The sequence below is a fragment of the Dictyostelium discoideum genome (genome assembly GCF_000004695.1).
Source record: "Dictyostelium discoideum AX4 chromosome 2 chromosome, whole genome shotgun sequence".
Classification (NCBI taxonomy): Eukaryota; Evosea; class Eumycetozoa; order Dictyosteliales; family Dictyosteliaceae; genus Dictyostelium; species Dictyostelium discoideum.
The window spans coordinates 4257312-4284063 of record NC_007088.5 but is presented as its reverse complement, the minus strand read 5'-3'; the positions used below and the strand labels follow the sequence as shown (position 1 = coordinate 4284063).

The 26752-nt window shown below is 23.0% G+C and overlaps 11 protein-coding genes across 11 annotated transcripts; 7 read left to right on the top strand and 4 right to left on the bottom strand.

Annotated features, from left to right (window-relative positions):
- Positions 1 to 176: 176 nt before the first annotated feature.
- kif9 (kinesin family member 9) lies at positions 177 to 3943 on the top strand (the record flags this gene model as incomplete). Its single annotated transcript, XM_638987.1, has 2 exons — positions 177 to 3719; positions 3818 to 3943. The coding sequence occupies 2 exons, from the start codon at positions 177 to 179 to the stop codon at positions 3941 to 3943; spliced, it is 3669 nt and encodes a 1222-aa protein (XP_644079.1).
- An 84-nt stretch (positions 3944 to 4027) lies between these two features.
- On the bottom strand, positions 4028 to 5672 carry rad9 (component of 9-1-1 complex; the record flags this gene model as incomplete). The annotated part of the gene is made up of 3 exons (XM_638986.1): positions 4028 to 4941; positions 5017 to 5512; positions 5640 to 5672. The coding sequence occupies 3 exons, from the start codon at positions 5670 to 5672 to the stop codon at positions 4028 to 4030; spliced, it is 1443 nt and encodes a 480-aa protein (XP_644078.1).
- Positions 5673 to 6749: 1077 nt separating this feature from the next.
- Positions 6750 to 8256, top strand: DDB_G0274527 (COBW domain-containing protein; the record flags this gene model as incomplete). Its single annotated transcript, XM_638985.1, has 2 exons — positions 6750 to 6993; positions 7073 to 8256. The coding sequence occupies 2 exons, from the start codon at positions 6750 to 6752 to the stop codon at positions 8254 to 8256; spliced, it is 1428 nt and encodes a 475-aa protein (XP_644077.1).
- Positions 8257 to 8905: 649 nt separating this feature from the next.
- Positions 8906 to 10391, bottom strand: DDB_G0274871 (hypothetical protein; the record flags this gene model as incomplete). The annotated part of the gene is made up of 2 exons (XM_638984.1): positions 8906 to 9271; positions 9351 to 10391. 2 exons carry the CDS (start codon positions 10389 to 10391, stop codon positions 8906 to 8908), a joined length of 1407 nt encoding a protein of 468 aa, XP_644076.1.
- A 95-nt stretch (positions 10392 to 10486) lies between these two features.
- On the top strand, positions 10487 to 15017 carry DDB_G0274529 (hypothetical protein; the record flags this gene model as incomplete). The annotated part of the gene is made up of 9 exons (XM_638983.1): positions 10487 to 10496; positions 11673 to 11901; positions 12085 to 12181; positions 12260 to 12557; positions 13042 to 13193; positions 13273 to 13300; positions 13514 to 14047; positions 14131 to 14369; positions 14811 to 15017. 9 exons carry the CDS (start codon positions 10487 to 10489, stop codon positions 15015 to 15017), a joined length of 1794 nt encoding a protein of 597 aa, XP_644075.1.
- A 208-nt stretch (positions 15018 to 15225) lies between these two features.
- Positions 15226 to 15468, top strand: DDB_G0274531 (hypothetical protein; the record flags this gene model as incomplete). The annotated part of the gene is made up of 1 exon (XM_638982.1): positions 15226 to 15468. One exon carries the CDS (start codon positions 15226 to 15228, stop codon positions 15466 to 15468), a length of 243 nt encoding a protein of 80 aa, XP_644074.1.
- Positions 15469 to 15551: 83 nt separating this feature from the next.
- DDB_G0274869 (hypothetical protein) lies at positions 15552 to 16804 on the top strand (the record flags this gene model as incomplete). The annotated part of the gene is made up of 2 exons (XM_638981.1): positions 15552 to 15986; positions 16679 to 16804. The coding sequence occupies 2 exons, from the start codon at positions 15552 to 15554 to the stop codon at positions 16802 to 16804; spliced, it is 561 nt and encodes a 186-aa protein (XP_644073.1).
- Positions 16805 to 16821: 17 nt separating this feature from the next.
- DDB_G0274683 (hypothetical protein) lies at positions 16822 to 17179 on the bottom strand (the record flags this gene model as incomplete). The annotated part of the gene is made up of 3 exons (XM_638980.1): positions 16822 to 16828; positions 16872 to 16928; positions 16971 to 17179. The coding sequence occupies 3 exons, from the start codon at positions 17177 to 17179 to the stop codon at positions 16822 to 16824; spliced, it is 273 nt and encodes a 90-aa protein (XP_644072.1).
- Positions 17180 to 17435: 256 nt separating this feature from the next.
- Positions 17436 to 19262, top strand: DDB_G0274533 (hypothetical protein; the record flags this gene model as incomplete). Its single annotated transcript, XM_638979.1, has 3 exons — positions 17436 to 17805; positions 17884 to 18320; positions 18402 to 19262. The coding sequence occupies 3 exons, from the start codon at positions 17436 to 17438 to the stop codon at positions 19260 to 19262; spliced, it is 1668 nt and encodes a 555-aa protein (XP_644071.1).
- Positions 19263 to 19557: 295 nt separating this feature from the next.
- DDB_G0274535 (hypothetical protein) lies at positions 19558 to 20925 on the bottom strand (the record flags this gene model as incomplete). The annotated part of the gene is made up of 1 exon (XM_638978.1): positions 19558 to 20925. One exon carries the CDS (start codon positions 20923 to 20925, stop codon positions 19558 to 19560), a length of 1368 nt encoding a protein of 455 aa, XP_644070.1.
- Positions 20926 to 22106: 1181 nt separating this feature from the next.
- On the top strand, positions 22107 to 26701 carry DDB_G0274537 (hypothetical protein; the record flags this gene model as incomplete). Its single annotated transcript, XM_638977.1, has 3 exons — positions 22107 to 23364; positions 23559 to 24521; positions 24606 to 26701. The coding sequence occupies 3 exons, from the start codon at positions 22107 to 22109 to the stop codon at positions 26699 to 26701; spliced, it is 4317 nt and encodes a 1438-aa protein (XP_644069.1).
- Positions 26702 to 26752: the final 51 nt, after the last annotated feature.

The window sequence follows — 26752 nt, the reverse complement described above, 5'->3', positions numbered from 1 at the left end:
ACACACAAAGAATAAATATCTTTTTTTTTTTTATTGTTTTTTTTTTTTTTTTGGATAAATAAACATCAAAATTCATGTCATTATAATTTAGGAAGGATAGAATATCATTTTCAATTAAAATACAAATATATACATATATATATATATATATATAGTGTGGGGTGAGAATAGTAAATATGGATAATAATAATAATAATTTTTCAACACCTAAACAACCAACGATAAATTCAACTACTGGCGGTCAATTAAGGTCAAGATCAAATTCATCACCATCAACATCATCAATATCAACACCAAGAAATGGTAGTACCACTGCTACTACATCATCGATAACTAATAGTATTGGTAAAGGATCATTGGTATTCTCAACGATGGAGAATGCAAAGAAAACCTTAAATATGGATTCATTATCGACACCAATGTCACAATCTTCAAAGAAAAGGCTATCGATGAATTCATCACTACTACCGCCATCATCAATTCCCCTACCTCCATCACAACAATTAAGTGCAAAAAAAGATCCTTCAAAACGTCATTCATCATTCATATCAACAACTACAACTACATCACTAGGTTCAAGACCATCAACACCTCAACCAAATCATACCACTAATAATAATAATAATAATAATAATGGTAGTAATGGTAATAATGTAACATCAACAAATATTTCATCAATGTTAGAGAGTAATAATTCTGAAATTTTAAGTCAAAATCAAAAAGTTACACTTTCAACATCAAGCAATACAGCATTTAGTAGTTTACCTTCATCGACAAATAATGGCAATAATCCACTTAGTAATAGTGGTGGTGGAAATGGTAATCATCATTTAGTAAATTCAAATTCATCAACATCTACACCTTCACCAACAATGTTTATTTCTACAACTTCACCACCACCAGAATTATCATTAATGGAAGGATTTAATCAACATAATCTCACAACTACAACTACAACAACTACGACTACAACTAATAATACTTTAAATACAAGTAATGGTATTAATAGTAATAGTTTATCACCAAGTTCACATTTAAACAATGGTAGTAATAATAATAATAATAATAATCATTTAAATTTAAATAATAGATCATCATCACCATCACCAACACCATCATCATCATCAATTAGTGGTAGAAGAACACCAATTCAAAATTTTAATTCAGTTGGTGGTGTTAATATTACATCAAAAACTCAACCATTATTTAGTGATAGAGAAGAAAGTATTCAAGCAGTATGTAGATTTAGACCAGAGACAGCAGCTGAACAAACATTAGGACCATCAGAGAAACAATTAACAATTGGAACTGATCAAACAACTATTCATATTACACCAACATCATCATCATCAAGTTCAATGGCACAAGCATTTAGATTCTCAAAAGTTTATCAACCAAATACTACTCAAGAATCATTTTATAATGAAGTTGGTAAACCATTGATTGATAATATTGTTAATGGTTATAATGTTGGTATTATAGCCTATGGTCAAACTGGTGCAGGTAAAACATTTTCATTAGGTTTCTCTGGTGGTGAGGGTAATGATTCTTATAATTCATATTGTAATAGATCTGAATTTTATAATAATAGTCATTATTTATATGGAAGCCAACAGCAACAACAACAACAACAACTATTACCATCATCATGGGGTATTATGCCAAGAATTATTAAAGATTTATTTATTAAACAAGATGAACAACAATCAATGAATACACCACAACGTATTAAATTTACAACTAAAATATCATATTTAGAGGTTTACAAAGAGAAAGTTTATGATTTGCTATCAGAGGGTGGAGTGAATGATATTGAGATTAGAATGGCAGATGGTGGATTTATAGTACCAGATGCAGTTCAATCATCAATTCAAACATTTACAGATTTTCTAACACATTTACAACATATTGAAAAGAATAGAAAGATAGCAGAAACCAAAAAGAATATGGCAAGTAGTAGAAGTCATGCAATATTCATAGTATCATTGTTAAAGGAAGATTTAGAGAATAAAATGACCGTTACATCATTGTTGTATTTAGTAGATTTGGCAGGCTCTGAAAGTGCATCAAAAATCGATGGCACAACATCAAAGATTGAAGAGACAAAATCAATCAATAAATCATTGTATGCCTTGGGTGGTGTGATTGAAGATATGTCAAAGAATTCCAAACATGTTAGATATAGAGATAGTAAGCTAACTCAATTACTACAACAATGTTTTGGTGGTAATTCAAAGACATGTTTAATTGTAAATTGTTCAAGTTCAAATCATGAATCAGTCATAAGAGAAACCATTCAATCTTTAAATTTCGGTCAACGTGCTCAATCTGTTAAGAATAAACCATTACAAAACGTTGAAGAATCTCATTCAGAATTGAAAGCAAAATTACGTGAACTAAATAAAGATATTGAAACCTACAAGAAATTCATAGAGAAAATTTCAATTAATAGTGGTGTAATACCACCATCATCGGTTGCAACCTACATTACACAACTACAAAATGCCTGTGAAGAATTAAAAAAAAAGAATGACCGTCTTCAAGAGGATATCATTAATTTAGAGGAAGAGAATTCAGATCTACCAAAAAAATTTAATGTTTTAAATAAAAATAATGTATCACAAATTGAAATCCTAACACAAGAATTGGAGCTTTCAAAACAAATAAATCAAGAGCAACTCTTAAAGATTGAACAATACTCTCAAAAATATCAAGCAACAAATGAAGAAATTCAAAAATCATTTAATCATCGTCAACAATTAGTAAATGATCTTCATGATTCAAATGAAAAATCCAAACAATTGGAATTAAAATTAAAAGATGCTTTATTGAATTCAAAATCAGAATCTGATGAAATTCGTTTAAAATTAACAAAAGCTTTAGAAGAATCAACTGATAAAGATCAAAGAATAAATACATTAGAATCAAATAAACAAAAATGGAAATCAAAATGTAATGAGGTCGTACGTCAATCAAAAGAATTACAAGATCGTTTAAATATTTTACAAAGTACTTATTCAAATTCAGTTGATTCTTTATCAAATTCATCATTAAATAATAATAATAATGAATCATTAGAAGAGATTAAAAAATTAAAATTAAATATTTCATCACTTACAAATCAACATATAGAACGTGAGAAATCCCTTCAAAAAGAAATTGATTTAGCGAGATCAAAACATACTGAACAAACTTTAATTTTAAAAAATTTAAAAACTCAAATAGATACACTAACAAATAAATTGGAAATTCAATTCCCAACAATTGTAAATAATAATCAACAACAACAACAATCAACACAATCATCATCATCATCTTCAATTGAAAGTAATTTAATTATATCAATGAATACAATTGAAGTTTTATTCGAAAAAATCTGTAAAAATCAAGAACAAACCAATACAATCATTAGTACAAATGTTGAATCAATCATGGGTAAATTGGTTGAAATCGATGAAAATGAAGAATTTATAAGAAAAGAAAAAGATAGAGAAAGAGAAAGAGCTGAAAATCTTAAAAATACTTTAGAAGATGCTCAGTCAAACTTTTTAAAACAACAAGAAGAAATTAAACAATTTATTGAAACTCAATTAAAAAATAAAAATAATATTAATAATAATAATAATATTAAAAATAATAATAATAATAATAAATTAAAATCAAAGAAAGTTGGTAGTAGTAGTAGTAGTAGTAGTAATATAGGAAGTAGTATTTGTATAGTAAGTAAATTAATTTTTAAATTAAAAAAAAAAAAAAAAAAAAAATGTTATACTAATCCCATTATTTTTTTATTTTATTTTTTTTTTAAAAATTATAGAATATTTTATTCTTTTTAATAATTTTAGTTATCTTATTCTTTTTAATGGTTGCAGTTGGTTTAACAATCCAAAATCAAGATTATAACTCTCAATACAGAAGTTCTTATTTTTTTAAAACAACTTAAAAGTAATACAAATAATATGGAAAAATAAAAAATTTTATTTAATTAATTTTAAAATAATTTTATTATTATTATTATTATACATGTTTATTGATTTTGACTATTTTGAATATTTTGTTCTTCATTTTCATTTTGATTAAAACCATTTTCTTCATCATCATCATCGTCATCAGCCTCCAAGTTTATACCACGATAACTGATAACAGGTTTTTTACTATTTGTTGTTAAATAACTTGAAGTTGAACCTAATGATGATGGTGGCATTGATTGATTATTGTAATGTGGTTGCATTTGTTGTTGTTGTTGTTGTTGTATTTGTTGTGGTTGTTGAGAAGTTCTTGAATCACCATAGTTAATAGCAGGACTTAAATCATGATCAATTGGTCCCATATCCATTCCATCATCATCATCATACATGTTGTTTTGGTTTGGTGAGTATTGTTGTTGTTGTTGTTGTTGTTGTTGTTGTTGATATTGTTGCTGTTGTTGTTGATATTGTTGATTTGATTGTCCTACACTTGGTGATCCCACCGTATTACTATTTCTATATTGTTGTGGTGTATTTCTTGTATTCATTGATAATGGGGATGATCCTACTGTATTACTATTTCTATATTGTTGTTGTTGTTGTTGCTGCTGTTGTTGATATTGTTGTTGCTGTTGCTGTTGTTGGTATTGTTGTTGTTGTTGCTGCTGTTGATATTGTTGTTGATATTGTTGTTGATATTGTTGACGATCATCATTTGGTTGTGAACTATCTTGTAATGTAGCTAATACAAAATCAACTTCATAAGTTGAACTATATTTTAAATTAATATGAAATGGTAAACCAGCCCTTTCTATAAACCAAGTACAAGGATTATTTATAACATCAACATATGCCATAATAGTTTTTAAATCTTTAAAGTTGAATGAAATCTCCTCTCCATCACCATTAAAATCATATTCATCAAAATCACTACGATCTAATACTAGTTCTGTGAATAAATTCTTTAATCCTCCTAAAAAAAAAAAAAAAAAAAAAAACTGTTAGTATTAAATATATAAATATATATATAAAAAATATAAAAACTTACTTTTATCATCAGTTGAACTTTTAATTAATAAACGATCTCTTTGAAGATTAATTGAGATTTCTTCAGTATTTGAAGCGAAATAATTTAAACAGTCAGAGATTTGTTTTGGTTTAACAGAGATTTTATAAGGACTATTCTTATTGTAAACAGCACTTTGTAATTGTGATAATTCATAGTTTATAGAGTATGTCTTTTGAATACCATTTTTACATAAAAGGTAGAATGATATCTTTCCCTCTAAATCGATTTTCATTGCACATTTATCAATGTTACTTAATGAATGAAACATTTGAAAACAAAGTTTAGACTTTGCCTTATACTGTATACCTTCATCTCCTTCTAAACTATAGGAATGAAAGAATGAGTTTGAGAATTGAAATACTACAAATGCTGATTTCGAGTTATTAACTGTTGTAAATTTAATATATTCTTGTCTACCTTCAATATATAAATCATCACCTATCCTTGAAATACATTGCAAACTTTTTGAAAATTGCTTTTTTATTTTTTTTTTTTTTATTTTTTTTTTTTAAAAGAATAAGTAAATTTTTTATTTTTTATTTTTTTTATTTTATTTTTTTATTTTTTTTATTTTATTTTTTATTTTGGGAAAAAAAATATACCTTTATATGTCTATTTGCCACAACGAATTGCATTGTCTTTTTTATTTATTTATTTTTATAATATATTTATGTACAAGTTTGTTTGGATATTTAATTAAATTATAATTTTTTTTAAAAAAAAAAAAATAATTTGCGCTTTTTTTTTTTTTTTTTTTTTTTTTTTTTTCAATTCCCAGAAAATAAATTTTTCTTAATCAAATGGTAATTAAAATTATTTTCATTTTTTGAAAGAATTTTTTAATTTTTTAATTACCACTTTTTTTATTTATTTTTATTTTTTTCAAATTACGAGTAAACATTAAAATATGATTATAAATACCTTTTTAAAATCTTATTTTTTGGTAATTTGAAAAAAAGATAAAAAAAAAGAAAAAAAAAATCTAAACAAGATATTCAAAAATAATAAAGTTTTTTAAAATTTATTCTTATAGTTATAATGCAGATTGCAACAATAGCCTCATGGTTTTTTGTTGAAATTAAAAAAAAAAATTGTATAAATAAATAAAAACCAAAGTTTTTTAATTTTTTAAAAAAAAATTAGAAAGAAAACACTCCGTTTCAAATTTTCACTAATTGTGATTAAATAATTATAATTTTTTTTTTTTTTTTTTGATTGTCCTGTTAAAAAAAAAAAAAAAAAAAAAATATATTAGAATGGAAAATTTAAGAAACGAAGTGTTTTTTTTTTTTTTTTTTTTTTTTTTTTTCAAAAAAAAAGCACACCAACAAATGCACATTAACAAACATTAAAGAAACTAAAAAATTAAAAAACACTCAGTTAAAATGAAGGGTTTTTAGTAACATCTTGATTTCTTTAAATTCACTTGGACTTTTTATACCAAATTAAAAAATTCCACTTCACAAAATTCTCAACCCAGCGGAGTGTTTTTCCAACTATTTCACTCAAAAAAAAAAAAAAAAAAAAAAAAAAAAAATAAAGAATTACTAAATCCTGTAAAAAAAAAAAAACTATAAAAATAATGGGTTGTGATTTTAAATTTATTTATTCTTTAAATTTTTTTAAAAAAGTAAATAAATAAATAATAAAGTTAAAATTAAAAAAAAATAATAAATAATAAATAATTTAAAAAATAAATAAATAATTGAAAAATGGTAAATAAAACTTCAACAAATAATAATAAAGAACCAAGAAGAATGAAAAAACATTATTTAAAATCAAATGCTTCAAATTTAAAAAAAACTTTACATAAAATTAAAGTTAGAGGATTTGAGAAATTACCAGTTTCAGTACTTAGTGGATTTTTAGGAAGTGGTAAAACTACTTTATTAAATTATATTTTAAATTCAAATCATGGTTTAAAAATTGCAGTTATTGTAAATGATATGAGTGAAGGTAAATTATAATTTTTATTTATTTAATTTAATTTAATTTTAATACTAATTTAATACTAATTTATTATTAAAAAAAAAAGTTAATATTGATTCAAAATTAATTTTAGAAAATGAATTTAAAATTACAAGAACTAAAGCAACGGAAAAACAAGTTGAAGCAGTTGTTGAAATGTCAAATGGTTGCATTTGTTGTACAATGAGAGAGGATTTATTGGTTGAAGTGACGAAATTAGCTAAAGAGAAAAGATTTGATTATTTAATTATTGAATCCAGTGGTATTTCAGAACCGTTACCAATAGCAGAGACTTTTACATTTGAAATTGATGGTAGTATTGAGAATTTAAAAGATTATACTAAATTGGATACAATGGTGACTGTAGTTGACTGTTCAACATGGTTAGAACAATATCAATCTGGTGAGAGTTTAAAAGACAAGGATATGCAAGCCACTGATCAAGATGAACGTTCATTAGTTGATTTATTATTAGACCAAGTTGAATTCTCAAATGTGATTCTATTGAATAAATGTGATTTAGTATCAGAAGAGAGAGTGAAAACAATTGAAGGACTGATTAAACACATTAATCCAGAAGCCAGACTACTCAGATCTACAAATAGCGTGGTGCCATTGAAGGAGATATTGAATACGGGTTTATTCGACTTCAAGAAAGCATCAGAGCATCCAGGTTGGTTAAAAGAGTTGAGAGGTACACATGTACCTGAAACCATTGAATACGGTATCAAAAGTTTCATTTACAAAGCAAGAAGACCATTCAATTCTGAAAGATTAAGTAATGTCATTGAAAAAGGGTCGGCTGTATTTGGCGGTGTTTTACGTTCAAAAGGTTTCTCATGGATAGCATCAACACCTGAATTAATTGGTATGTGGAATTTAGCTGGTGTTCAAATGACAATCTTAAACTATGGTTATTGGTTAGCAGATTTAAAACCACATGAATATCCAAACCTTGATCTTCAAAAAGAAATCAAAAAGAATTGGTCAGAACCATTTGGTGATAGAAGACAAGAATTGGTTTTCATTGGTGGTAATACTATGAATCAATCATTAATTGAATCTGAATTAAATAATTGTCTATTAACTGATGCTGAATTACTATTAGGCAAAGATATTTGGAGAACTTGGATTGATCCAATTCAATTAGATGAAGAATTAGAAGAAGAAGAATTAGAAGAAGAAGAAGAAGAAGGAGAATATAAAGATGAAATTGAAATGAAGGTTGATGGTAGTAAATTCAAAAAATAAAATAAAAAATAAAATAAAAAAAATGAAAAAATAAACAATAATTTACATATATTAAAAAAAAAAAAATTAGTTTACTTTTTATTAAATTTTAATTTATTTATTTATTAAAATAAAAAATTAACATGTTCAGATTCGCCTTTTTTAATCATTTTTGATTTGTTGTGTTAATGTATAAAAAAAAAAAAAAAGTTATTTGATAAAAAAAAAAAAAAAAAAAAAATAATAGGTATCCTGCATTAAGGACTGTAACAATACATTTTTAAAAAAAATGTAACGACCTTTCTCTTAATATTTTTTTTTTTTTTTAACACTTTTCTAAATTTTTTAATTACACACACACAACATACAATAATAAATTATTTAATCATCATTACTTGAAGCTCCTTTTCTTTTTTTTTTTATTACTCCCTATTGTTCAATATTATTTAATGAATAGATTTATGATAAATACCTAATGAAATCTTGTTGTCTTCATTGAAAATGAAAAATGAAAATGAAAATGAAAAAAAAAAAAAAAAAAAAAATTTTTTTTGGGAAAAACTAAAAAAAAAAAATCCAAAAAAAAAAAAGGGAGGATCCTAATTCTATTTATATATATATATGAAAATATTAATTATTTTATTATTATTTATTATTATTATTATTATTATTACAATTTTGAAGATATAATTGGCTTAGACTTATAATGTCTTATTAACTTTTCATCAATTTTTTCAAGATAAAAAGTACCAGCTGAAATATAATCAAGAGTATCAATTGGTGTACGAGCACCAACCATTTGATGACTCTTTTCTCTAATATCTAAAATTCTTGTAAACTCTTCAGGTGAAACTTTAACCCTATTTGATAAACGTTCTTTTATATTTGAAATCTTTCCAATATCATTTGTTGTTTTAAAAAAGCAATTATTATTATTATTATTATTATTTCTATTTTTATTATTATTAATTCTAAATGAAAACAAAGATGCCGCTAAACCTGATCCATAAGAGAAAACTAATACTTTTTTATTATTCTATAAAATTAACAAATTAATAAAATTGAAAAAAATTAAAAAAATTAAAAATAATTATTTATTTAGTGTATACACTTACTAAATCATTAACATTTGATAATAATGATAAAATACCACTATAAACTGAACCACAATAACTATTACCACATTCTTTTGAGAGTAAAGTTGAAGGATTAACTTTAGTTTTAAAATCATCCAATGATAATTTTAGAGTGATTTGATCGAGTTTTGAATTTATATAACTGTCTTTACCAGTTGATAAATCTTTAAAAGGTAAAAGGTCTTGATATTTTGGGTTATTTGGATTTTGTAAAAAGTCATTATATATTAATCTAGCGTATGATTTTTGAACTAATCTATTATAAGGTGAATGAAAACAAACATAATCAAAAGAATCCATTGAAAATTTATTATCATCATTGATTGATTCAAATTTTTTTTTATATTCTAAATAACATTTGTCTAATGCTCTTAAATAACATTCAATTGATAATTTACCATCAACATAGGGGTATTCACTTGATAGGTCAGGTTTATAGAAATCGTTCACATTCTCCATATGAGTGCCACGTAATGATTGGTCGAATATTAATGTTGCATTTGGACCAATTAGCATTGTGACGACACCAGCACCACCAGTGGGACGAGCTGCACCTTTGCTATAGACTGCGATATCGCCAGTTACCACTAACGCATATCTACCATCCCAATAACTTGATTCAATCCATTGTAAACTGTTAAATAATGCATTGGTACCACCATAACATGCATTCAATGTATCGACGCCTTCTAATGATGTGTTACCATATTCTTGAAATAATGACATTATTGATGATTTCACTGATTTCGATTTATCAATGATTGTTTCTGTACCAACTTCTAGTCTACCAATTGATTGATAGTCAATGCTATATTTTGACATCATCATTTTAACTGATGTCATTGCCATCGATACTATATCTTCTCTATCTCCAACGAATGACATATTGGTTTGTCCTAATCCAATTGTATATTTACCATTTGACACTTTATCATATTTCTTTAATTCACTTTGATTTACATAGGTTTGTGGGAAATAAATGTCAATTGCACAAATTCCAATATCTTTTGTTTTTTTCATTATTTATTATTATATTATTAAATGGTGCAATATTAAAAAAAGTGTGAGGTTTAATAATAATAAAAAAAAAAAAAAAAAAAAAGTAAAGTATATATATGAGTGAATGTATGTGTGTATGTGTTTTTATTTTTTTATTTTTTGTGTGTATGTTTTTGTAAAAATAATCAATTTTGAAAAATAAAAAAAAAAAAAACAAAAATTAATTTAAATTAAAAAAAAAAAAAAAAAAAAAATTTTAATTTTGGCCAAAATTATTAAAAAAAAAAAAAATAATATTATTTTAATTAATTAAAACCATCAACACAAAGTCATTCATTGTGAAAAGTAAAAAAAAAAAAAAAAAAAAAAATAAACAAAAATAAAATCGTTTTGTTATATATAATTATTATAATTAAATTTTTTAAAAGATATCTTTGAGAATTTTATTATTTTTACAACCACTATTATTATTTTAACTTTTTTTTTTTTTATTTTAAAATTACTGTTTCATTGTTTTTTTCTTTTTTTTTTAAAATTAAGAGAATATTTTTGAAATCTTAAATAATAAAAAAAAAATAACTATTATTTTCTTTCATTTTTAATTTTTTTAATTATTTTCAATGACTAAAAAATAAATTATTTTTTAAATCACAAATAGAATTATACTTTTTTTTTATTTTTTTATTTATTTTTTTTAATTTGATAAATATCTTTATAACTTTATGAAAATAATCAAATGAAAATAATTTTAACTGGTTAAAAGATAATATTTTATTATAAATTATATTAAATTTTTATCATACACAATTAATCAAACAGAAATTTTTAAAAACTTTTTCAAATAAATAAATAAATAAATAAATAAATATAAATAAATAAATAAAAAAACAAATAAATAAATAAAAAAAAACAAATAAACAAATAAATAAAAAAATAAATAAACAAATTAATAAATAATTTAATTTAAAAAAAAAAAAAAAAAAAAAAAAGGAAAAAAAAGAAAAATTGTTCTTTGAGGTGTTTTTTTTTTTGATTTAATTGTGAAATGATTTTTTTTGTTTTTCTTTTCCTTTTTTTTTTTTTTCTTTTCCTTTTTTTTTTACTTTTATTTATATAAAAAAAAAAAAAATTTATTTTAAATTATAAATAATAATAATAATAATAATAATAATAATAATAATAATAATAATAATAATAATAATAATAATAATATTAATAATAATAATAAAAATAATAATAATAATAAAATGAAAATATTTAGTATCATTTTATCTATTTTTTTAATTTATATTTTAAATTTAGTTCAATGTGAAGTTGATCCAATTCAAAAATCTATAGTTTCAGATGTGTTATATTCATTATATGGTATTAGCAAGGATTCTAATCCATGCAACACTTATTACATTGAATGGGTTTATGAACCTTCAAAAAATTATGAAGTTGTTACAGAATTGGATTTTATTATTCCACCAAATTCATATTATGAAATACATCAAGATTTATACAAATTACCATTTTTTAACAGATTTAAGTATAGCCAAAAATATTGGTTTTACCATACCATTTTATGAATCGATGTATAAATTTGAAAAATTAGAAAATTTGTAAATATTATATTATAAATTACAAAAATAACAACAATTTTTTTATTCTTTAAATTAATTTTAATATAAAATCCAAATTATTACAGGTTTTTACTACAACTTAATAATAGCGTTCCATATAATATGGTTTTACCAACAAGTTTGAAATATGTGTTTATCAGTGCAATATCTGTACCACTAGGTAAAGTTTGGTTTGAATCAAGTATTGTAATTTTTAAAGTGATTTTTCCATCTGTTGGTTTTAGTCTACCACAACAATTTACTAAAAAGAATTTTTTTTGAGAGAACTTGGACTTCCAATTAGATAAATCTGTAAAGCCAATAGATGGATCATGGATAAAACCTTGTCCTTCAATTGTTAATATTTCAAGCATTGGTGTGTTTAATAATATTTGTTTTAAATTAGATAATTCAAATATTCCATTAAACATTAGTGAAATGTGCCCAAATTTAGAATACTTGAGCTTGGATATATATAATGGCATGGAAGTCGGTTACCAAAACATTTCAATTTCCAATACAGGTATTTTCCAAAAAATAATAGCTTTTTATCTTACTTTTATTCCTACCACTAAACCACAAGGTATTTCATTTAGTAAAATATTATTAAACACAATCAACGTAAGATAAACAGTCATTATTTTTTGGAAAATACCTGTATTGGAAATTGAAATGTTTTAAAACAAATATTATTAAACACACCAATGCTTGAAATATTAACAATTGAAGGACAAGGTTTTATCCATGATCCATCTATTGGCTTTACAGATTTATCATATTAATGTTTTTAACCCTTTAAAATTGTAAGTTGCTATTATTATTGTAGTTGTTGTTGTTGTTGTTGTTGTTGTTGTTGTTGTTGTTGTTGTTGTTGTTGTTGTTGTTGTTGTTGTTGTTGTTGTTGTTGTTGTTGTTGTTGTTGTGTTGTTGTACAAAATTTACAACAAAATTATTTATTTATATTTATTTTTATATCACATTTATTTTATACAAGTACCATGCGTTATGATTATGGTTTATCGTTTGAACAATGTAATGGACCATGTTTTTTTTTCCCTTTAAAACAGAATATCTTACAGCTAATTCTTCACATCCATTTGAAAAGATTAGTTTAGGAAATTTATCATCATTACAAATTACTAATAATCGTTTCGAGCAAACATTACCAAATATTGACGATGCTCCTTATCTAACCTATCTTTCCATAGATAGTTCATTAGTAAGTAAATTTTGTTGGTTCACTTTTTTTTTTTATAAAATTAAATTCTTTTAATTTTAATTATTATTATTATTATTAGGTTATTGGTGATATTCCAGAGTCATATTGTAAATTAAAATTGCACTTGAGTAATAATAAATTAGATGGAACAGTACCATAATGTGTTCTTTGCATTGGTTATGGTAATGCTCAAAATTTGCATCCAAATCCATTCTCAAATTTCGATTCCTCAAGTAAGCCAAATTGTTCAGATTTTGAAGTTAATGAAGATTATACAAAATTATTCACAACTGATGGTAGTGGAGTCCTTATTTTTACAGGCAAAAACCTAGGTTGGTCAGTAGATGGTTTGGACATGTCTATTCCAAATTCAGAATTTTCATTCTACATTCCTCAAGGTGTTGGTAAAAATGCACAAATTACTAAATCATTCCAAAATGGTAAAACATACCAATTCCAATATGGCTATCTTCCACCAACAATTAAATCGTATTCCTTTTTGAATGATAAGGGAAATAGCTTTTTCTCTCTCATTGGTTCAAATTTTGATTTCGATGTTAATTCAAACAATACTGTGATTATCAATGGTTCACCTTATAAATTTGGAAAGGCAGAGATTAGTGGTGATAATAATCATATTATTAAATATCCTATGATTGACTTTCCAACAATAGCAACTAATGGTGAATTTACTGTTTCAGTTATTGTTGGTAACCAAAATTCAAATGAAATGAAATTTTATTATTTCTCATATATTAAAATTAATCAAAAGACTTTAATTTTAAATTCAATTGGTGGTTCAATTGATATTGAAGGCTCATTCATCACAAATAATTTTTCATTTATTTCAGTTAGTATAAATGATATTTTATGTTCAGTTCAACATTCCCTGATTCAAAATTCACAATTACATATCCACCAAATAAAATTGGTGAAGATTATATCTTAACATTAAATATTGGTGGATCCACTACCACTACCCAAGTCTCATATATTCAATATGTTACACCTTCTCCAAGTTCTTCATCAAGCTCTTCACCAAGCTCTTCACCAAGTGCATCACCAAGTGCATCACCAAGTGAACCACCAAGTGAATCACCAAGCTCATCTCCCACTGAATCTGCAACTGAATCTCCAAATAATCACCTATCAATATCATCAACTTTATCAGTTCCAGTATGTTTATTGGTATTTTTACTTATTTTTCAAACTTTTTAAATAAAATATTAAATCTTTTTTTTTTTTTTATTGGATTATCTAAATTTTATTTTTTAAATAATTATTTATTAAATTTAAAATATAAATGAAATTATTAAATTTTTATCCTTCACAAACAAAAATAATAATTTTTAAAAAAAAAAACAAACAAACAAACAAGCAACAAATAAACATACAAAAAACAAATAAATAATTAAATAATTTAAAAATTAAATAAATAAATAAATTAAAAAAAATAAAAAAAAAAAAAAAGAAAAATTCTTTAAAAAAAAAAATTATTTTTTATTTTATTTTTAAATAAAAAATAATACTTATAATAATAATAAAATGAAAATATTTAGTATTATTTTTTCCATTTTTTTTATTTATGTGAAGTTGAACCAACTCAAAAATCTTTAGCTTCAGATTTGTTATATTCATTATGGTATTAGTAAGGATTCCAATCCATGTGACTCTTCTTACGTTATATGTATTGTGGATCGTAAAACAAATTATCAAGTTATTACCTCATTAAATTTATATTCCGAACCAAATTCATACAAATTACCAAATTTAACAAATATAAATTTAGGCAAAAATATTGGTTTTAATTTACCATTTTATTAATCAATGTATAAATTTGAAAAATTACAAAATTTGTAAATATTTTTTTATAAATTACATAAATAACAATAACAACAACAACAACAACAATTTGGTTATTTTTTATATGTTAATATTAATTTTTTAATAAAAAATCTAAATTATTATAGGAATTTACAACAACTTAGTAATAATGTTCCAAATACGACTGTTTTACCAGCAAGTTTAAAAAATGTATATATTTATACAATATCTTTTAGTTTGGTTTGAATCAAGTGTTGAAAATTATACAAAATTGTTCCCAACTGAGGGAAGAGTCCTTATTTTAACAGGTAGAAACCTAGGTTGGTCAGTTAATGATTTAGATATGTCTATTCCTAATTCAGAATTTTCATTCTTTACTCCTCAAGGTGTTGGTAAAAATGCACAAATTACAAAATCATTCCAAATTGGAAAGTATCTTATTCCTTTTTGAATGATAATGGTAATTACTTTTTCTCTCTTACTGGTTCGAATTTTGATTTTGATGTTATTGTTGGTAACCAAAATTCAAATGAAATGAAATTTTATTATTTCTCATATATTAAAATTAATCAAAAGACTTTAATTTTATATTCAATTGTTGGTTCAATTGATATTGAAGGCTCATTCATCACAAATAATGTTTCATTAGTATCAGTTAGTATAAATGATATTTTATGTTCAGTTTCTTCAATCGCAGATTCAAAATTCACAATTACATATCCACCAAATAAAATTGGTAATGATTATATCTTAACATTAAATATTGGTGGATCCACTACCACTTCAAAAGTCTCATATATTCAATATGTTTCACCTTCTCCAAGTTCCTCACCAAGTTCCTCACCAAGTTCTTCGCCAAGTGAATCACCAAGTTCCTCACCAAGTGCATCACCAAGTGCATCACCACTCTCATCTCCAACTGAATCTCCAAATAATGACCTATCAATATCATCAACTTTATCAGCTCCAGTATGTTTATTGGTATTTTTACTAATTGTTCAAAAACTTTTTTAAAAATGTGAAATCATTTTTTTATTATTAATTGGATTATCTTATTTTATTTTTTAAATAATTATTAAAAAAAAAAAAAAAAAAAAAAAAAAAAAAAAAAAAAAAATAAAAAAAAATATATTAAAATCTTGGCTGTTATTTAAATTTAAAATAATCAATTAATCATCATTTCAAATGAAATTTTTATTATTATTATTTTTAATTGGATAATCTTCAAATATTGTTGTTTTTAATTTTTAATCATTTTTAAAAAAAGATAAAAATAGAAATGAAATGATAAAATTGAATTTAGAAATAAAATTAAAAAAAAAAAAAAAAAAAAAGAATAAAAGAATAAAAGAATAAAAATGAGAAAATCTCACTCATTTTTTATATTTGTTTTTGTTTTATTTTTTTTTTTTTTTTTTTTTTTTTTTTTTTTTTTTTTTAATAATGAAAATGAAATAAATAAATTTTATTTGGGTAAATATAAAAATAACACCCACTAACACCCACTTTATATATATATATATAATAACAAAAAAAAAAAATTATTAAGTGTGGTTAATATGATATATTGAGCGAGAGGGGGTGCATATGTTGTGCCAGTGTGTTAAATAGAGTGTGTGAGAGAAATGTGTGGTTGGTGAGAAAATAAAAAATAAATTTAGTGTGAGTGTGTGAGTGACAGTATGTGTCCGTTGGCTTTTAAGCTGAGTGATTATCAAAATTTAAATTATGATATAATATTAGATTTTGGTTATGTTGTTATTAATTATTCTTTTTTGTTGGCTTGAATAGGAAAGATTTATTTTTAACCACTAATATATTTTATTTAATTAATTTTATAATAATATTATATACAACACAACTAGTTGAATAGTGTTGCAACAACAACAACAAAAAAAAAACAAAAAACTACTTACAGTTGAGGAAAAAAAAAAAAAAAAAAATAATAATAACATTAAAAAAAAAATAAAAATAAAAATAAAAATAAAAATAAAAATTATAAATAATAAATAATTAATAATAATAATAATAATATTAATAATTAATAAATATATAAAAATTATAAAAAAACAAAAAAAAGTAAAAAATATTAAAAATAATAATAATAAATGATTCATTAAAACCAACAAAGATAAAATTATATTTTTTTTATTTTTATACATATATATATAAAAACGAAAAAGCAATTCAATATCTAAAATATCAATTAAAAAAAAATAAAACTTAACATACTGATTAATAAGAAAAAGAGAGAAAAAATTAAAATATTTAAAAAAAATATTAAAATATAATTAAATATATGTTTAAAAAAAAAAATTAATTAAAAAAAAAAATAAAATAAATAAAAAAATAAAATCATTATAATTATTTATTTTTTAAAACATTATTTTTCAATAAATAAATAAATAAAATTTGAAAATGACTACAAACACAACATTTAATACTGGTGATGTTGGTGTTGGTGGTGGTAGTTTTGATAATATTAATGAATTATCAGTGGGCTATTGTAATGGAACATCAATATTTGATTGTAGTAGTAATGGTATTTGTATTAATAATATTTGTAAATGTAATCGTTATTATGTTGGTAATCAATGTGAACTTCATTATGAAGATGTATTAGGTAGTAGTTATTTCGCATTCATTGATGTTTTCTTTGCCGTAATGTCACTACTTTTTATAATTACATTAATTCAAAGTTACAGATCATTTAAATTTTGGAAAACTGATAAACTTGTACACAAACTTAAAGCAATAAATCATATTGTTGTATTAATATTTTTAATTTGTAAGTTTTTAAATAACAATAACAATAATAATAATTATATAAATAAACATATTAATTTTTTTTTTTTTATAATAATAGTAAGAGTATTATATTTTGCATTTGATCCATTTGGAAGAAGTAATTTAATATCACCATTAGGTGAAGAAGTTATGTATAATTTACCAATTTATGTTTTATTTACATCATATGAAATATTATTATTATATTGGGCTCATACATATCATTCAATAGCAATTAAATTATCACCCCATGCAAGTAGAAAAGCAATTGATAAAACTAAACCAATTTTTATTATTGCAAATTCAATTTGGTTATTATTTGAAATATTTCGAGTAATATTGGGAAATATTGATTCAACTAAAAATAATACAGGTTTCTATACAGCATACAATCTTTATGTTATAATTTCTATTGTTTTATGTTTAGTTGGTTTTGCAACTTATGGTTCATTATTAATTAAAAAAATTAAATTAATCCCTGAAGATAAAAGAAAAAAGAAATCAACTTTAAGAAAAGTAAATAATATATTTATTATAATAATAATAATAATAAATATAATAATATTAATAATTATTATTTTTTTTTTTTCTAAATAGTTATGTTTTATTACAGTTGCAGTTTCAGTTAGTTTATTTACATCAATTATACCGCCTTCATTATTCTTTTTTTTAGGATTATCAAAAAAACCAGAAGGTAATCTTGCATTATTAGCAGTTGTGCATTCAATGGAAATGTTTTTAGTAATTGAATTATTATTTATTATGAAACCAAAAGAAGGTTCATTTGTAAAGAATGGTGATGCTGAAAAACAATCAAAAACAAATAAAAAAACAAATTCATTTAATACACCTTCAAAAACATTGGATTCAATCGATATGGATACAATTGAAAGTGAATATTTAGAGAATGAAACAACTCTAGAAAATGATTTAAATATTGTTAATAATAATAATAATAATACATTTCAAAATATTACTAATAATGGTGGTGTTGGTGGTGCAAGTACGGACATTGATATTATTAATAATAATAATTATTATAAAAATTTTGAAAAAAACAATAATAATTGTAATAAAATTTCAACCTTAAATCATAATAATAATAATGGTGGTGGTGATGGTGCAAGTTCTGATGGTGGTGGTAGTGGTATAAGTAGCGCAAATACCTCAAATGTAAATAGTAATGAAAGTTTTATAAGTCATCAAAATAATAATCAAAATCATCAAAATAATAATAATAATAATGATCATCATTTAATTGACAATATTAATTCAATTATTAATAATAATAATAATAATAATACAAATGACAATAATAGTAATAATATTAATAATAGTAATGGTGAAAATGTAGTAGAAATTGATACACAAGATATCATTGAAAGTGATGAAATTAATAATATTACTGAAATAAATGATGAGTCATATGCTGATGATCTTCATCATTGCACGAATTAATAATAATAATTTTTTAAAATGAAAATAAATAAAACAAATAAATAAATTTTTAAAAAAAAAAAAAAAAAAAAAAAAAAAAAAAGTCTCCACCACCTTATATTAAATTATTATTAATATTATTACTTTTTATTATTATTTTTTATTATTATTTTTTTATTATAGACTATAATGTGACATGTAAATATAAATAGGTATATCGTATTATTATTATTATTATTATTATTATTATTATTATTATTATTATTATTATTATTATTAATTACTAATTATTATTTTTTTTATTATTATTATTATTCTAAATATATGATTTATAACTTTGTTTTCTTTTTAAAGATTGTGATATTTCAAATGAAGATTCCATTTCTTCTTTTTCTTTTAAAATGTCAACCCATGAATCTCTTGGAGTGACATATTTCTTTCTTTCATTATAAGTTGTTGAAGAAATATTTCTGTTGCTGTAGTTGCTATTGTTGTTATTGTTGTTATTATTGGTTTGAGTTGATGGATTTATATTTGAAGTGAATATACTACTTGCCAATTGTTGCTCTTGTTTCTTTTGTTGTTGTATTTGACTTGGAGTTTGTAAACTTTGAGATAAACGAGATGGTATACCAACTGGTAATGAAGTACCCAATTTCAACTCTTGCATTAACCCATTACTTCTTGATCTATTACCTCCTTCAACTGTTATAATTTGATCATCTTCATCGTCTACATCCTCTTGTTGTTGTTGTTGTTGTTTTTGTTTTTGTTGTTGCTGTTGTTGTTCTTCAGCTGATGAACCTGTTTTATTTTCATTTTGTTTTTGTTGTTCTTCAAGTTCTTCTTCACATTCCTCATCGAATTGAAAGATTTCTGAAGATCCACTTCCATTTAATTTATTAAAACTTTGTTTTTGAATATTGTACACTATATTATTATTATTATTATTATTATTATTATTATTATTATTATTATTGTGGTTGTTGTTATTATTGATATGATTACTATTTACATTGTTTCCATTTACAGTTGTGTTAAAGCTATTGCTCCTATTATTTTCATTATCATTACTATTACTATTACTATTACTATCTTGTATTGTATTATTCTCTATATTTTCGGTTCTCCCGTTATTATCATCATTATTATTACTATTATTACTATTAGTAGAGTTGTTGCTGTTGTTGTTATTGTTACTGTTGCTGTAGATGTTGTTGTTATTGTTAATTGTTTCGTCTATTTTCGTGGTTGTTGATTGGTTTTCGACATTTGTTGAAAATGTTACATTCTTTGAACCTAAAGGTGATAGGGTACGTTGTCTTCCAGATGAAGGTATACCAGCTTTAAATGTAAAAGTATTAGATGGGGCGGGGATGTTACTACTACTATTATTATTGTTGTTGTTGTTGTTGTTGTTGTTGTTATTGTTAATTGAAGTTGTATTATTTTCACCATTCACTTGAAATGATTTATTTAAACCAATTACTAATGGCTTTGGATTTATACCTTCATTTACTTGTAACTGAGGTTGTTGAATTTGGTTATTACTATTATTATTATTATTAATATTATTGTTATTATTATTATTATTATTATTATTATTATTATTATTATTATTATTATTATTATTATTATTATTATTATTATTATTATTATTATTATTATTATTATTTTCTGTCATTTTTTTTTTTTTTTTTTTTTTTTTTTTTTTTTAATACAATTTGTGTTGGTGTCGACCCCTAAAAAAAAAAAATGAAAAAAAAAAACTAAAAAATTAAAAATAAAAATAAAAAAAATTAAATTTAAAAAAAATTAAAAATAAAAAAAAAAAAATTAAAAATAAAAATAAAAAAAATTAAATTTAAAAAAAATCTAAAAAAAATGATTTTTTTTTTTTTTTTTTTTTTTTTTTTTGAAGACAAATTACATGTTAATTAAGGAAATTTTTTTATCTTTACTTTTCTTAACAAAAGTAATTCATTAATTCTGTTTTTTTTTTTTTTTTTTTTTTTTCTATTAGATAAACTATTTTTAGTTTTTAAAAAATCTTTTTTTAAATTTGTTTTTTTTTTTATTTTTTTTTATTTTTTTTTATTTTTTTTTGGCTTGAAAAAATGGAATAAAAAAAGTTTAAATTTTTTTTTTTCTTTTTATTAAAATAGATTTAAGATGTATCTTCTTTTTGTGAGAGAGCGAGTTCGAGAGAAAAATATATTGATGAAGGTTTTAAGTTAAAAATATAAATATATTTATATTTTTTCCAATCTTATTTATACATTATTAATAATTATTTTTTACATTTATTTTTTATTTATGTGTTTAGTTTTATATATTTATTATTTTTATTTCTTTTACTAAAAAAAAAAAAAAAAGACAAAAAAGAAGATTTTTTTTAAATTATGAAGAATGAAAACCACTGGATATGAATTTTTTTTTTTTATTTTTTATTTTTTTTTTATATTTTTTTAAATGGTTGAAAATTCAAAATAAAAAAATTTTTGCACGTTTTTTTTGTTTATTGCACACTAGATTCTTTAAAAAGACCCAATATTATTTTTGGATGAGCTAAAAAAACAAGTCTTTTTTTTTTTTTTTTTTTTTGTTTTTTTGTTTACGTACAACAATATAAAAAATTATAATAATTATAATAATAATAATAAAAAAATAATAGTAATAATAAAGCATAAATCTCGATAAAAAAAAAAAAAAAAAAGTGGTGTTACACAATTTTTGAATCAATCAATTTAAACACTCACACGTACTTTGGAAAAATATAAAATTTAAAAATAGAAAAAAAAAAAAAAAAAAATAAAAATAAAAATATTTAAACACTATTTATAGAGCAAGAAACTATAATAAAAGATGAGTTCATTCAAACTTTCATCTAGTGCAAATTTTGGAGGAAATCCAAGACCATCTATTACAATTGGTAATAGAAGGATTACAGAATCAACATCACCACCAACAATAAATGATTTTCCTCCTTCATCACCTCCTCCTCCACTCCCTCCAAAAACATATAAACAAGAAGATGAAGATGAAGATGAAGAAGATGAGGAGGAAGAAGAGGAAGAGGAGGAAGAGGAAGAAGAAGAAGAAGAGGAGGAAGATGATGATATTAACGAAGAAGAACAAATCAATAATGATATTAAAATTAGAAATAAAATTAATAATAGGTCAACATTGACAATCGCAAAAGAAAATATTGTATATATTCAACATCCACCACCTCCTTCAACCTTAAATTCACAATTAAATGATGATTATGAAGAAGAAGAAGAAGAAGAAGAAGATGATGATGATGATAATGATGAAGAAGGTGAAGATATTGATGAAGACGATAATGAAAATAAGGATAAAAATAACGATGTAGATAGTGATATATCCAATAAATTACACTTAAATTCACCACCACTCTCACCATCCCAAACAATTTATTCGGATAGTGAAAGTGAAAATGAAAATGAAACAAATAAAAAAATAGATAATAATAATAGTAATAATAATTATAATAATAATAATAATAATAATAATAATAATAATAATGTATATACAACATATGAAGATGAGGGTATTAAACCAACAGTTTCAATTTTTGGATCAAGTAAAGTTATGTCATCATATCCACCATCTGATAGTTCAAATTTATTAAAAGTTTTTAATAATAAAATGGGAAGTACTGATCGTTTAACATCAGATTTACAAACTGATAGTAATAGTAGTAATAATGGTGGCTCAAATTTATTTGAATTTGAAATGGATAGTAATAATAATAATAATAATAATAATAATAATAATAATAATAATAATAATAATAATAATAATAATAATAATAATAATGTATTTTTAAATGGTGGTAATAATAATAATAATAATAATAATAATAATAATAATAATAATAATAATAATAATAATAATGATATAAATAATGGTGGAGATGAAGTAAGTAATGAATTTTCAACATTTGAAGATATGAGCGATTTACACTTTAGCAATGGTAGTAGTGGTAATATTAATTTTGGAGGTAGTTTTTCAATGGATGGAAATACTAGAGCAAGTATGAGTGGTAGTGGTGGTCTAAAATCTTCTCAAAAATTCGATTTTAAAGTTAAATATCATGGTATGTTAAACATAAAAATAAATTTATATTTTTAAAATTATTTATTTCTATATAATAATAATAATAATAATAATAATAATAATAATAATAATAATAATAATAATAATAATAATAATAATAATAATAATAATAATAATAATAATAATAATAATAATAATAATAATAATATTAAAATTCATACATATATTATTTAGAATTATATAGGGTTATGTCAATTTATCAATTAAAAGATAAAATCGTAGTTAAACCAGCAAATTCAGTTAATACATCTACAAACTCAAATATTGAATCATTGGTAATTGATAGATCAACATTTAAAATAACATCACAATATTATTCAACCGAATATTTAATAAATAATAGTAGTGATTTTAAAAAGAAGAGTAGTGGTCATCATCATCATCATCATAGTAGTAATGGTGAAGTATCATTAAATAGTAGTGTAGATTTTAGTATAAGAAGTAATAGTAGTAGCAATATTAATAGTTTTAATCATAAAGAATTGAATAATGGTTTAAATAATAGTAAAGAAGGTAGTGGTAGTGGTAGTGGTAGTGGTAGTGGTAGTGGTAGTGGTAGTGGTAGTGGTAGTGGTAGTGGTAGTGGTAGTGGTAGTGGTAGTAGTAGTAGTAGTTTACATCAACAATCTATTTTAGCGTATGGTATAGTTGGTATTATTAATTTATTATCAGGACCATATTTAATAGTTATAACTGGCAAACAATTAATTGGTAGTTTTGGTGGAAAATATATTTATCGTATTGAAAATTGTAATTTAATCCTCATTAGTAATAATCCAACCGATTTATCTGAACATGATCGTAAAATGGAATCAACCTATAAAAAATCTTTAAAGAATTTATTAAAATCAAACTTTTATTATTGTTTTGATTATAATATTTCTGATAATATTGAAAATCATTTTAAAAATCATCATAATAAACAAACAAACAACAACACAAATGTAAATGAAGAAAACACAACAACAACGACAACAACAACAACAACAACAACAACAACAACATTAACAGAATCACAAGAAACAATTTATCATCTTTTTGAAGTATTCAATAGTAGATTTTATTGGAATAAACATTTACAAACTAATTTAATTCAAGGTGGTTTTTATAATTGGGTATTACCATTGATTAGAGGTTGTATGTATTATTATTATTTTTATTATGAATTAATTTATTTATTATAGATTAATAGTAAATACTAATTATTATTTTTTTAAAAAGATGTTGAAATTATAAACTTTTTTATTGAAAGAAATGATATTGAATTTTTATTAATATCAAGAAGGAGTAAATTTAGAGCGGGTACAAGATATAATACAAGAGGATCAGATCATAATGGAAATGTTGCAAATTATGTAGAGACAGAACAAATTATATCACATCAAGATCCAACTAGTGGAAAGAAGACAACATTTTCATTTGTACAAACTAGAGGTAGTATACCATTGATATGGGAACAAACTGGTAGAAAGATTAAACCAGAGATAAAGATTACCCAAGATAATCAATTGAATTCAAATTCATTTCGTGCTCATTTCGATGAACAAATTAAATTGTATGGACCAGGACCACAAGTGCTAGTGACATTATTAGATCAAAAAGGATCAGAAGCAGAATTGGGTGAAGCGTATAGAATGATGGCAGTTACAAGCGGTTATCGAGAGATTGATTTCGTTCCATTCGATTTCCACCATTTTTGTCAAGGTAATAGATTTGATCGTGTTGATATTTTGATCGATCAATTGGAGGAGAATATTCATCAACATATTGGATATACAGAGAGAAATTCAGAACAAGGCTACACTCAACATCAACATGGTTTAACTCGTACCAATTGTTTGGATTGTTTAGATCGTACCAATTTGGTACAATCAATGATTGGTGTATCAGTATTGGAGAGACAATTGAAACGATTGGGTTTCGAGTGGAGAATTAAAGATCAATCATTGCCTGGAACTCGATCGATTAAATTGGCATGGGCAAATAATGGTGATGCAATTTCATTCCAATATGCTGGTACTCAAGCTTTGAAGGGTGATTACACTCGTACTGGTAAAAGAAATACAAAAGGTGTTTTCCGAGATGGTGTAAACTCGTTGACTCGTTATTACATCAACAATTTCTTGGATAAAATTAGACAAGTTTCAATTGACCTTTTCTTGGGTTTGACCACTGTTGACACCTATAAAAGTGCTCAAAACTTTCGTTCCATTCAAAATGAATATGATTGGGGTGAATCTCGTATGGATGCCATAAACAATTGTGTAGATCATTTCTTACGTTCAAAAGAGTCATCAACACTTGGTGAAGGTTTCATTAATGCTTGGATCGTTATTTCAATCAATAAACGTAATCAAGAACAAGAACGTATCTTACTCTTAACACCTTCTCATTTAGTTAGATGTAAATATAATTTTAATGAGAATAAAATCGTTCATTTTAAACAGTTTAATCTTACATCAATAAAAAGAATTCAAATGGGTGTAATTGATAATAATGGTAAGAAAATGAATTCTTATGCAATTAAAATTTTTCATAAATCAAGTGGTAGTAGTAGTAGTGGTAGTGGTAGTGGCAGCAGTAATAGTGGTAGTGGTAGTATAAGTCCAAATAGTAGATCAAATAGTAGTGCTATTAATTCAAGACCAATTAAATCATCATCATCTTCAAATAGTTCATTAGGTGATTCTTTAGATTTATCAACTTCACCAAATGATTCAAATTTTACAACAACAACAACAACAACAACAACAACAACAACAACAACAACAACAACAACAACAACTTCATCATCATCATCAACAACATCAAATTCTACAACAATTGATGATAGTATAATTGCTGATTGTACATTTAATCAATATATAATACCAATACCAGAAGGTGAATCAATTGAATTTGGTAAAGATTTAGGTAGAGAAATTTCAGAATCAATTCGTGATTGTTTTGTTAGTTTAATGGGATACTCAAATATTAATCAATTATCATTTGGTCCAACTTTTTTAGTTGAACAAGATTTTAAGAGAAAGAATTCAAGTATTGTTAGCGCAGCTTATAATGGCTTAAAATTAGGTTTTTATTCTAAATCACCAACTGTTCAATCAAGTAAATTAAAATCTTCCAAAAATAATATTACAAGTGTAAATATTAGTGGATCACCAAATGTTTATTATCATCATTCACCTTCAATGCAAAAATCTTCAATTGGTTCCAACACTTTACCACCAAATAGTATTATTACAAATAATAATAATATAAAAAATAATGAAAAAGATGATAAAATGAGAAGTCAAAGTTTTGATTATTCAATGTCTTGAAAAAAAAAAAAAATAATAATAATAATAATTATAATAACTGTAATACCAATA